Source organism: Rhinichthys klamathensis, unplaced genomic scaffold (genome assembly GCF_029890125.1).
Source record: "Rhinichthys klamathensis goyatoka isolate OS25496 unplaced genomic scaffold, OSU_Roscu_1.1 h1tg000196l_1, whole genome shotgun sequence".
Lineage (NCBI taxonomy): Eukaryota > Metazoa > Chordata > Actinopteri > Cypriniformes > Leuciscidae > Rhinichthys > Rhinichthys klamathensis.
Window position 1 is genome coordinate 7,435,393 of NW_026606722.1, and position 13,594 is coordinate 7,448,986.

A 13,594-nucleotide genomic window follows, 5' to 3' on the forward strand; every position below is an offset into this window, starting at 1 on the left:
GAATCTCTGTGTGAAAGGGGCTATAGACAGATATTATTGACAATTTTCTCCCTTTTTTACCGAATGAACAATTTTACTTTGACTGGTATCTATATTCTAGTAACCCAGTTTCTGTTTTTGACCCCAGTAAAAAGACATTGTAGAGAAATACAAAAAAATAAATTAAAATAAACAAATCAGAATATCATCAACCTTCAATGGCAAGTAGTTAGTATAGGAACTACTTAGTAGGTTAGTAAGTAGTAGAAATAACTTCTCTAATGACCTCAGGGTCTCTCAGAGATGGTTTATAAAATTAGCTTACACATTTTTTGTGACTGTAAGATATGAAAGATAGTTTTCTCCCAGTTTTAAAAGCAGTTTTCCACTGTTTACGACATTTGGTGTCAGTGAGGACTTTGGTTATCGGTTTCAAAACATAAAAAATGTATATCGGTCATCATAGGTAAAATTGCCATATCAGTGCATCCCTAAGAAATAGGAAACTAGCATGTTCAGTCAAGCTACATGTAACAAATAGCAATAATATAACTCCATAGCATTAGTACAAAATTGAGAAACTGAAGTTTCTGGTTACTCAAGGCACTTCATAATAGAGCTGCACGATATATCGGTTATCACATTACTTATACGTATAGGTATTCGCTTGTGAACTTGTTTCCCTTTTAGATTTAGATTACTTTTGCTGTCTGTATCTAACAAAATATTAAAGGGATAGAGGTATAAAAAAATAACCCTTTAAGTGCATCATCTCTATTTGAGTGCATGCAGAGTGTGTTCATGCATAAAAAAACAAGTTACATTACTTTTTGACATTCTTTAGCAGATCTAAAAATGAAAACTTATCCTTCTTCCATACTGCACAATGTTTTGATGCCTTCATTCGGCTGTAGAATTTAAAAGTATTTAGCTTTTAGTGAGTGAGTTGTTGTTTTTTAATAGTATGGATTTTGATTTCTGTAGTTATAGTTGGTTCAGAGCTGTAGTGGTCTTCATAACAGTCTCATAGGATGGCGGCGGCTCCATTTGCCATGGAGGGGGTGTTGCAGGTTGGCTCTGTGGACTGGCGTCTGAGGTGGGAGGCACTTGGACTGTAATGTGATTCTCTGCCGTACCCCTCCGGATCCGATCCAGCCTCCTGGGGAAGGGGAAGAGCAGAATACCTGTATCACAATATAGTTTGAGTATATGGCGTAATTAATATACTGCAAAGGCCCCGATATACTCACAGCGAAGTTCTTTTTTTAAATTTGTAGTGCCGTTTAGATAAATATGTAAACATGTGCTTAACACTTTCCTCTCAAAACCATAATAAATGCAACAAAAAAAATTACAGCGTTAAGAAAACTGTAGTTAAAGTCCCCTGTAGTCAATAATTTTAAATTATTGTGACTACAGTGGCTCCACCTTAAGTTTATCAAGCGACGAGAATACTTTGTGTGCAAAAAACAAAACAAAAATAATGACTTTATTCAACTATTCATTTTCTTCTGTGTGGACCTCTGACGTTAGTTCCACTGTAGTCACTTGGACTATTTTAATGCCTTACATTGCCTTTACTAACTTTTCTGGGCCGGCAGATGCAATTACGTAGCAGCCTATGGAGGAGTGATCCAGCTGTCAGATTTCATCAAAAATATCTTAATTTGTGTTCCGAAGATGAACGAAAGTCTTACGGGGTTGGAAAAACATGAGGATGAGTAGTTACTGACAGAATTTTCATTTTTATGTTAAAGCATTATGGAAACAACATTCATTTCAGAAGGACACTAAATAATCTGAAATCACCAAGTTTGCGCTTGCAATTCTTTTTTTCTTTCTTTTTTTTTAAAGTGAATCCAACTTTAAGTTCAAACCAAAGACTGAGTGTTTACCATCATTCTTCTAAAACTACTGTACTTCAGATGCCAAAAAGACGAGGGGTGGGGAGAAGGGTGAGACCCCAAGGCATTATTTGATGGCTTCAGCATGTTGCAAGAAACAACAATCTCTTCCTCTCGAGCCCTCCCTCCTCATTGTTTCTGGGCTAGAGTACAATGTTGACTGCTTTCTGTTAACATCTGTAGTCCTGATCATGCGGTCAGAATGAACCGCTCTGCTCCCTTTGATTCTCCTATCTTCCACAGCATGATTCTCCAAACAAAAAAACCCATAAATAGATTTAAATATAAACTGAGATCATTATTAAGTACCAGCAACTTACTAGTTTGTATATGGCAATGGGTCCTCTCTCTCTCTCTCTCTCTCTCTCTCTCTCTCTCTCTCTCTCTCTCATCTCTCTCTCTCTCTCTCTCTCTCTCTCTCTCTCTCTCTCTCTCTCTCTCTCTCTCTCTCTCTCTCTCTCTCTCTCTCTCTCTCTCTCTCTCTCTCTCTCTCTCTCTCTCTCTCTCTCTCTCTCTCTCTCTCATCTCTCTCTCTCTCTCTCTCTCTCTCAACACTGAAAGAATTTGGCGGCTAGCAGCTGTTCAGTCTTCACTTGGTCTGTAAACATTACCTTGCCTTAACTTTTTCTCTCAGTTTCTCCATTAATTACATTACTATTGCATTTTGTCAAGCGCTAAAACGTTGAAAAGGGTTTCTTGACAAAGGGGAGTCAGTTTAAACACTTAAACTAATTACTGTAATTCACAACCATATTACATAGAAAACACTGTTGTGCTGAGCTGTCATTCAAATGGGCACCGCAGAATGACACCCAAACAAATCTAAATTAAAGCTTAAGTATGCAATTTCTGCATCACTAAAGTCAACAAACAAATTGCAAAAATGCTTTTTCTTTTTCTTCCAAGTATTGATAAAGGCATATTGGATATATGGTTCCTCGCTCTTGCTATAAGAGGAAAATGTAAACCTTGCCTTCCAACTAGTACATCGTGCAATGAAAATAAATGTAAGACATGAGTTAGTTTATGGACAGGACGCAGACCCATCATTTCTACCATCTAACCGTGCCAAACTGTTTCGCTGTTTTCACTGCTGACCTACTTCTATAATCAGAACATTTGTTACTTCTGCTTAACTTTGGCTTTCAAACTAAGAGTGAGCCGAGAAGAGACAGAGCACCGTCTTAGTTTGCATATTTTTTTATCAACTGAAAGCTAGAAAATTCTGAGTGTATACAAAAACCCCAATCAGATTATTATTTTTCAGCATTCTTATGTTTCACAACTCATGTTTAACATCTTTCAGCAGTCATACTAGTGTGTGCAAACAAAAAATCATTATTACTATTGTTCATACTGAAGCAAAAGTCAGTAAACTAACCACCTAACGTCCCAATATAGGCTTTATGCCAAACGTCACATGAACAAACAGGAAAACAGGTCTCAGTTCATCCGCTTGTTGGAGAAAGTGTTAACGGCAGTATGAACTGGCACAGATATCTATGTACTTTTCTAAGGTAATCAGCTAACCTAGCTAGTTCTTTTTATTGTTGCCGTTTTATTCTATTTATTTTAAATATGTAAATGTTAGTGAGAAGACGAAAAATAAAAAAAACTTTAAAACTTTGAAAAATATCCAAATTAATTGTATTTCAAGTATTAAAAACATGCTCATCAGAGCAGTCAAGTCACTGTACATACGCATGAACTGCATTTTGTAATGTTTTTAATTTTTGAATAAATTGAAAGATACAACAAAAAAATGAGTGCTATGAAATTGATCCTTATGGGTTCCAGAATGCTGACCTCTCAAAACCCCTGATTATTTATGTTCTGATTTTGGTATTTTCCATTTATAAAGCATAAGGATGGAATACACTACAACATTTGCACATATTTTTGTGCCAATTTACAGTCTGCACGAGGCAATGCTAGTTGTCAAAAGTCAGAGGCAGTATAGGCGGATATTAAAATCTGTTCCGATTTTAAAGGTCATGTAGTGTATTCCAGCCTTGAGCCTCTCTGTTTATATTGTATATCTATTCATAGAGTTCCGGAAACTTGATTTGACAATTACATAGGCTACTCCATGCACTCATCTAGTTTGAATGCCACCGCATTGGCTAAACCCTTGGTTCTCTTTAATTGCACTCATCAATTAGCCTCATAATGATAGCCTATTTGTGTGTGACATTGGTATAACATTTGCGTCTTACCTCTGCACCGCAATGGCTTGATGGTGGGTGTAACGGGTGCCCGTTCGCGGGTGTAGAAGGAAGTGACCCGGCACAGCTAAATGACTGGATTTGATGACCATGCAGAAGGCATGGATGAGGATCAAGAGGCCGAGACACACTATGGCCACGCCAATGAGAATACTGTAATACTGCATGGTAATGAAGAGCACTATGCCTGTAATCACAACCAAGATCCCCAATGAAACTTGCCATCTGTACTGGAAGGACATGCTGTTTCTTCTGACTACGCCATCACTAGTAGGCTCGTTGTCTTCCGCCCTTGTAACACAGTGCATGTGTGTATGAGAGTTTGAGTATGAGCTACAAGTCGTGTTGCACAAAAAGTACAGCACAAAAAGTCAGTCCAGCCCTCAGTTCATATCCTTGGAGATCCAAGAAAGAGATTGCAGACCATCCTACACAGAGCAGAAAAAAACGAGCGAACATTACACTACATGCATCACAGATAGAAAATATGTAACCTACATTGATTTAATTGTATTTTTAATTTTTTGTTATACTACAGTAGTGTAAAAAACAACAACAGCAATGTGCTTCATGTGGTAACATTTGATGTTCAGAAGTCAAAATATATATTTTAATGTGACAGAATAAAATTGACTCCATTATTGGACTAAAAAAAATGTCACTGTAGGTTTAAAGTAAAAATAGATCCTTCCGAAATGCATTTTACAACTTCCCTATCAGATGAACACAATATCACCTATACAGTCTTATCAGATAGGCGCTAGGTACTAGTCCCAATTAATATTTTAAGATGAAAAAATTGTCCCCGGCAATTATTTTAGCGAACTCCTTGCTGCTATTTGGATCGATTCCGACGACAGTACAAGAAACGCCATCATTTGATTGGCTGAAAAACCAAGGGGGTGGTATGAGGGTGGGATCAAAGTAGAATTTAAATGGCATTAGGCTACAAATTAGTCCAAAATTTGATGAGTTAATATTGTGACTGACTGTTTTCTTCTCTTTTTTCAGCCTAATGTGTAACAAAAATAAATAAATCAGAACTGAGTTTTTCCCGTTTTATCGTCGTCATTATTGTCATTAAAATATATAACGTAGGCTACAGTACCTTGTCGAGTTGACGCAGTCCGGCGTGCGTTTGTTTTGACCGTGAAGTTGAACATCAGTGGATGAGTGTAAAGGTTTCCTCTAATGAACTGTCTTCAACATCTGTCTGCAAGTCCTGAATAAGCGTCCAGCTCTGCTTGTCATTATACTCAAGGAGGATAATCATTTCCACCGAGCTCTTCACTTTAGGCTACCACGGAAATCGCGACTCAGCCAGTCATTTCCTTAAAGGAAAATCTAATTCTTCCCACAGTCATCGCTGTCGGTAGATATGCCATCTGTTTGAGTCTCTGCGGTCATTTAAACGTGAAAAGGAAGTGGCAGAGTTTATGGGCGGAGGTTGATGCCACTAGGAGCGTTGTCCGATTCGTGAATCGTTCTTTTAGTTTGAATCTTTTTAATGATTCGGGTGAGCCGAGTCACTAAACCGCTTCATGAACGAGAGAGAACCCATCGCCCCCCAAACACTCAATCACGTTAGTCCACTAATAATGTTCACTTGAAGGAGTGAATGAAAACGGATTAGCGAATTCTGGCAGCCGTTGAGCAGCTGTAGACACTCTGTAGTAGCCTAGCCCTAGAGGCTGTCGACACTCGCGGTGCAATGTAGGATATAGACATCCACTATGGTTTCGGACACCACTGCAAATGTCTGTCCCTTCAAATAATGCCTTATTTCGGATTCAGCCAAGAACTCAAAGAAATCTGATTAGGTTTGTATTGGCAGAATTAGGCTATAAAATCTAATTATGTTGTCTGGATTTTACTCACACCGTTTAAATGGGTATTTATACAGTAGATGAAATAGTTGTTGAACACCTTACTAATGCATTCGAAAAGGTTTTGTCAGGCAACACTCGATGACGTGAACGCTATGATGTACAAGAATCGCTGAATCTATAAGAACCGTTTTTAAATGAACTGCTCGAAAGAACCGAGTCTCGGAGTGAGTCTGACTTCAAATGACACTTGTCGATAAGGAAATCACCCAGTCCTGGCTGGGCGTGGAAGAGCCGGGTCTCTCGTGTGACTCACTTCAGAGATTTCTCATACAGCTTTATTAAAAACACACACAGAAACACACACACACATACATTTTTTTTTTTTTTTTTTACTCAATAAAATAGTTGTATTCCGTCATTACGCTGATTTATAGTAGGCTAACTAGCCTAGATCACATTATTTTCAGAAACTTTGCACCTGCCCGCTATTGACCCTTTAAAAGTTAACTTGCATGACTCAGACTAAATTCTTAAAGCATGATTGCAGGGCCACTTTACTCACTTCCAAACAGACAAGCTCTGGGGGGAAAAAATGAAGAGACCGCTACAAAATTAGCCATTTCTCTGGATTTTTTTTATATCTGTTTGAGTAAAATTAACATTTTGCAGTGGTCACTTAATTTTTTACAGAGCTGAAAAACACACCTTTGGTCACATCAGATTAAACTATATGACAAAGAACCAGCACTTGCCACATACACTCATTCTCAGTTTCATTATCATGGACTTTTAGTTTCCACGAGTTTCCTGTTTCCTTTTGTTCTATTTTCCCGCCACTCGTTTGTCTCCTTGGTTACCGTCATTATGAGTTCTGTGTTTCAGCTGTGTTTGTTTATCATCTTGTTAGTGTTTGCTTTATAAAATGTATCCTCACAGTCACTCAAATTCAAATTCAAATGAGCTTTATTGGCATGACTTATACAGTATTGCCAAAGCATTGGCCATTACATAGGCAATGAACAAATAATCAATAAATTAATAATGTCTTTCTCCAGTCGCCGTCTATGTTAGAGAGGTTGTGTTTTGTTTGTTTGTTTGTTTGCCTGCCTGTTTGGATTGCCTTCGAAGTGGATTATTAAAGACTTTTGAAACTTGATCATCTTCTTGTTCTTCCTTCAACCTTCTGTGACAGATGACCAGACCCTCAAAAATGAGAAGAATGGACATTGCAACAATGAAGGGCAATTTAATTTTGGATGGAGGGACAGTTTTTATGTTCCAGAGTGGCAGAGACCTGGAGCGATACGTGGATGAGTTCCTCGACATCTGCTATCTTGCCACCTGCGACAACTTCTGTCTAATGGAGGGATTTTGGTGTGGTCTGGCACTGTGGACGAATGGATCCGTGCTCACAGTGGGCGAAGCGCAGGATAACCGCAGTCTCGTCCAGCCACACCTCACAGACGTCCTTCAGCCAGAGCGCAGCCTACCACCACCCTCGACCGAGGAGATTTCATTTGAGCGCCCCGCAGACGGAGAGCTTCAGCTTTCCGCGATGTGTGAGCCAGACTCCTTTAAAGAAAGGACCGCGCCGACCATTACCCCGGAGCCCCAGAGAGAGTGTGAGCCAGCAAAATCTGTAGTAGAAGGAATTTTGGTAGAATTGGACACTGAGGTACTGCCTCCCACCCTGAATCATTTGTCTGTTCTTCATCACTGTTTCATGACAGCACTGACACCGTTTCATTTACCTGTTGGGAATTGGAATTACCGTTATTGATCATGTCCAGCTTCCCTCTCTCACCCTCACCTCAGAGCTCAGCCAGTCCTCCCGCTCTTCCTCTGCCGCCCTTCGCCTTCCCCGGGAACGCCTTGCTGCGACGTGAAGACTCAGGTCGTGCAACCACCATTAAGCGCCTGAGCGAGTGGATCCTGTGGCTCCGCCTCCAGCCTCTGATCCCTATGCTCCACCTCGACCTGTTGGCTTCACCGTGGCTCCTTCCACCCTCGGCTCCACTAGAAACCCTCGACCTTGTGTCTCCACCAGGTTCCCTCGTCAACATCAATCCTTTTTCCAAAACAAGTTTGTCTTAGTGTTTATATTTTAGACCTGTCAGGATGCTTTTTGCGGTAAATTGCGTATACAATTGTGTACTTGTCCATGCATGTCTCGTCATATCTTTAAATAGAGAAAAGTTGATCCAGCTTCTTTGACGCATAGTGTGTGGGATTGGCATGGATTAGTTGTCACAACAAGTGAAAAAGGTTGACATGGAGCACGATAAATCTCGAACCTCTGGGGAATCACCCATTTAAAAAAAAAACAGGAGCGTCTGCTGGCGAATCAAGAACATGACAGAGCTCGAAATAAAACAAGAATCAACAATGGCTTGCCTTTTGGCGAGAACTGAGGGATTTGAAATGTTGTAAAAGCAACGCGGAGATGGTGTTTTTATAACTCAACAGGTGAGTAAAGTATTTTATTGAACAGATAAATTGTCATATGAAGCTCTAACAGAGTTCATTGTAAAGCATTATCTATTGTGAAGGGTCATTTCATTATGGTTGTTGTTGTCTTCAGCTAGTCAGCTTGAGGTCCTTTCCATCTAAACTGTTTACACCTCTTGGCCTGGTAATGTTTTATGAGCAGAAGGATAATTCATCCGCAGAGCCGAAGCAAAACCAAAACACTGTTCTTCAGCAAAATGCATACAGTTATATACTGTAGTGTAACTTTTTTTTAAAGTGTCATAAATTGTGTGTATTGTATATTTATCCGTTTAAATTTTACACAGCCAATCTAGGATTTACAGATTTAAAAAAATGTAGAAACTGACATAAATACTCGTTTCTTCACGGAGGTATTAAAAAAGTATGAGACATTTAAAGAGCATAATGTTAATTTTTTTGCCACTTTGTCATTGATGGTATAAGATCTTCAGCTGTTATGTCAAATATTCTGCACTCCATGACAATATGCAGAAGTTTGTAATCATATACTGTTTACTTTTCAATCATACCACATATGAAAAAGGAACTGGGTCTAGTTTATCCTTTAAAACAACAAACAAACAAAAAAAGTACAGCATTTCTAAAGTCTTGCATGCACACAAAACTGATGTAAACAGCCCTCGGCAGATTATTCATTGCAGTTCAAAGGAAACGCACCGTAAATATGCAGAAGGTAGAGAATACCCAGAAGTGTCTTTGTTAAAAGATGAAAATCATTATAATGGGTGAGTCAGAGGAAGTAGTGGCCGTGAATGCCATGTTTTATAGTGTTCCAAACAATATTAACAGGGCATTAGTTCATCATTAAACTCAGTAATGCTGTGTGGGTTTTCTCGGCAGAGATGTACTCCCATTATCAGGCACCACAATGTGTGCCTTATGCATAAATCATCACTCTGGCCAGTTCTCTAAAGTGATCTGATTTTTGAGTCTGTGAAAACTGTGTGCTTATACAGGCTATCCCATGAAAATATTCTCTTGACTAAACACAATATTTTGCCCTGAGAGTCTAAAAAATGAATAAATATACAAACAAAACATTCTCTCTTTCCAAAAAAATCATCCACATCACTGCCAGAAAGCAATTCGGATGCCAAGTGCACTGGCTAGTTAAAAGGAAGTACTCTAAATACTTTTAAATTTTAAATATTTTGGAAAATCCTATGAATTGTGTATAAATGTGATGTTTTGTGAATATTACTATTGAATGGATTTATGGATATGAACTTGTTTTATTATTTATGTGAATGTAAATATATATATTTACCTTTACTATGTGAAATAATTAAAAGTAAATATGTTTTGTTAATATTGGTTATTAACCTGTATGTGTGTGTATATATACAGTATATATAGGAACAACATAAACATTTATATTCCCTTGGTTCATTAAATCCACCAATATTAACAAAAACTATATATATATATTAGTGCTGTCAAATCAATTAATCGCATCTAACATAAACGTTTTTGTATGTGCATATATGATTATATTTATTCATAAATTATATATATATATATATATATATGTGTGTGTGTGTGTGTGTGTGTGTGTGTGTGTGTGTGTGTGTGTGTGTGTGTGTGTGTGTGTGTGTGTATAAATATATATACATATACAAACACACACACACACACACACATATATATATATACAGTATATATATGCATACATAAATAGGTGTGTACACACACACACAGACACATATACATATATATATATATATTTATATATATATAAACAAAATTTTTATGTTAGATGTGGTTAATCGCGATTAATCGATTTGACAGCACTAATATATACACTAATATGATAATGTACTGTATAGCACTTTATGTTGACATCTTGTGGTTCACTGGCTCTGGCAGACTGCATTAGCATCCATGTAGAAGCTAATTTTTTAAGTATAAGGTGTGCTTCAAACATTCAGGCATTAGAATATTTTCTAAAATGTGAGTGATCGGTTATTGAAAGAGTGGGAGACAGTAGGCCTACCTAAAATTAAAGCCACATCTCTTGTAAAATGCATTACATTGTGTTTAATAAGAGATAAACCACATATTTCCAATAGCTTACGAATAGATTTTAAATTTATAATGCATTTTAGTTGAGAAAAGGCTGTTAATGGTTAAGACGAAAACCATCTCAAGAGGCCCAAAACACCCCCTCTGCGAGCTGTGGATTGTTAATGCCTGTTTCGTAGCTTCATCAACACTTGTTTGTGAATATTTTAGGGTGGTTCAGCTCCTCAGTTCGGGTCTCAAGGGATGAACAGATATCACACTTCGAAACTGATCTCCCGTGAGCGTCCAAACAGAGGTTCAGTGAGCAGCTGTGTGTCCGAGTAGCTGCGCCTCAGGTGTGTGGAGCTCCTAGTGGTTTTGATGGCCACCTCATAAGGCGGAGGAGGTTCCATGTCCCAGTGAGGAGGCCGACCCCGACTGGTAGGGCTGAAGCAGGCTGGCTCCATGGGGGGATAGTCCAAATCATCACCATATACACATCGCCTTTGCACAGTCCTTCAAAATACAATCACACATTATTAGTATTAATACGATCATACTATATCAATATAAATATTTATAATATATATACATATATATTACTCTGGACCTGGATAACTGGGACCTAAATGAAAGGTTTTATACAGTTGATCAACACTAGAGGGCCTTTCAGTATCAGATAACAGCGCAGAGGAGCAGCAGCAGTTCTTAGACTTCTCATCTAAGTGATTTTTAATGACATCTGAGGGTGGGGGAGAGGGGGAAAAGAAAGGGATATGGCTCAAATCTGGATGGATAAGGGTTATGGGTGGAAAAGTACAATTATTTCCATGTTTTGAACCTGTGTTAAAAGGTTTGTAAGAGGAAGTTTAAGTTCAGAGAGATTAAGTTAGCTTTCTGGGTGTTGGAATAAGTACAATAATACAACACACTGCAGCCTATAAGAATTAGGATATTATTCATGAAATGTGTAACAAAGTAGTTTCTTATAATTTGCAACTTTATATGTAACACTTTATTTTAATGTGTCCTTGTTACACAGGTTACATGTATTCACTATCAATAACTAAGGCATAATTACATCCAATGCAACTAACCATAAATCAAGCCCTAATCCTACCCTAACCCTACAGTAAGTAGCCTACATATAGGCCTTAATTAATATAACTCAATAAATATAACTATATATATATATATATATATATATGTATATATAATATAACTATACTTATTACACTGTAACAACAAGGGCACCTTAAAAAGTGTAACCTTTCTACTTTACTTTGTAATTTAAAAAAAGCTGCATTAAAATGGAGATGAGTTTATACGTGCACATTTACGGATAGGCTACTTTAATAATACAAAACGTGTTTTTTTTTCACGAAGTGTTAGGCTACTGAGAAAATCTGTCTTTTTTTGACTGAGATTTTGGGGGTCCCTCAAACTGCAAAGGTTGATAATAAGTATGACTCTATTTATAACGCACTTTTCGATGGAACCTCCTAGGCTATATGAATCATAAATTGCTCAAACTGATTTTATCTTCTGCGTTGATTTCATTTGATCAAACATCAGTTTATGATCATTTATGATGCGATTGTCCACTTACCCGTGCAGAAAGACGGACTGGGATTCGGGGATGTGGTTCCCGGCCGGTGGGGTGAACATGACTTGACTGTAGTCGTGGCTGTACTCTTCATTATAAGGCACCGGGGTTCTCTTGCCGTTCATAGCCCAGAAAAGTCCTAAAATGAGCATCACCGCCCCGAGCACCACACAGCACATGCTGAACGCCTGCAGTCGACTTTGATTAGAAGTTAGAAAAGCGGTGGAGCCACCGGTGACTATTAAAAATACTCCAATAAAAATAGCGCCATGATGTAGTGAAGGCATAATGTAAGTTCATATCATTGATCTATCTGGAATAGTCCGCGCGCATCTTCCAGCTTCAGGGTGATATCGAGACTCCAGGGTGAACCGTTCTGCATTGGTTCAATTCTAAAGGAAATAGTTTCATATTACACACTGTCTTGATTTTAGTCACTTAGCTAAAAAAAAAAAGGACATAAAAGGCATTATAGAAATGTAACATCGCCTGCACTCGATGGAGTTGCCGTTCACGCGCATCAGGTTTAGTCCATGCTGTCAAATGAGCGCAGCTGCTTTGCTGTCAAACTCCTCTGTCATTATAAGAGCATCATTAGAGTTCATGCCCCACCCAAGAGCCGTCTGTAGGCCAGATGCTTATTGGCATGAATTTAAAATTATGATTCCCAACAAGAAGTCATATAGATCCTTAAAGGAGATATTTAGTGTAGGCTACATGGCGACCTTACACCTTTTTAAAAGAGATTTGTTTCGTATAAACAGGTTCAAATGAAAATCCAGTTGATAAATTTTAGATTTTTCTTTATATATTATATATATTTATATATATACATACATACAGCTATATATATATATATATATATATATATATATACATACATAGTTATATATATATATATATATATATATATATATATATATATATCACACACACATACATAAATATGTATATGTATATATATATATATACTGTTTATATATATACACACACATACCATATACCTATGTAAAAAACAGTAATAATGTGAAATATTATTAGAATTTAAAAATTATGGTTTTCTATTTTCATATACTTTCAAATATAATTAATTTCTGTGATGCAAAGCAGAATTTTCAGCATCATTAGGCCTACTCCAGTCTTCAGTGTCACATGATCCTTCACAAATCATTCTAATATGATGATAATATTTCACAATATTACGGTTTATTTTTTTATTTTTTATCAAATAAATGCAGGCATGATGAGAAGAAAAATCTTCTTTCAAACACATTAAAAGTAGGCTAATGTTTCCAAACTTTTGACAGTAGGGTACTGTAGCTAAATTTTTGTTTATATTTTGCGAAAAATATCAAATGTTCTAGGAACGTGCCTTTTAGGTTTTATTTTTTTTACAACCATTAAAATAATGTTCTCAGAACGTTCAAGTAGCCTAAAGTTAATGTTAGCCTTGGACCTTATTTTAATAAGTTAGAAACCGCTAAAAAAAACACCTTGCTGTGCTAAACCTGGAAAAGAATTCGATAAAATAGCACTTTA

The 13,594-nt window shown here is 37.4% G+C and overlaps 2 protein-coding genes across 2 annotated transcripts; both read right to left on the reverse strand.

The window, feature by feature from the left end:
* Positions 1 to 948: 948 nt before the first annotated feature.
* Positions 949 to 5,440, reverse strand: si:dkeyp-51f12.3 (uncharacterized protein LOC107988041 homolog). Its single transcript, XM_056262801.1, has 3 exons — positions 5,217 to 5,440; positions 4,100 to 4,536; positions 949 to 1,138 (listed from the first exon to the last, which is right to left on the reverse strand). The coding sequence occupies exons 2-3, from the start codon at positions 4,414 to 4,416 to the stop codon at positions 964 to 966; spliced, it is 492 nt and encodes a 163-aa protein (XP_056118776.1). The 5' UTR covers positions 4,417 to 4,536; positions 5,217 to 5,440; the 3' UTR covers positions 949 to 963.
* Positions 5,441 to 10,553: 5,113 nt separating this feature from the next.
* si:dkeyp-51f12.2 (uncharacterized protein LOC100151460 homolog) lies at positions 10,554 to 12,655 on the reverse strand. Its single transcript, XM_056262887.1, has 2 exons — positions 12,059 to 12,655; positions 10,554 to 10,965 (listed from the first exon to the last, which is right to left on the reverse strand). Exons 1-2 carry the CDS (start codon positions 12,340 to 12,342, stop codon positions 10,725 to 10,727), a joined length of 525 nt encoding a protein of 174 aa, XP_056118862.1. The 5' UTR covers positions 12,343 to 12,655; the 3' UTR covers positions 10,554 to 10,724.
* Between the last annotated feature and the right edge of the window lie 939 nt (positions 12,656 to 13,594).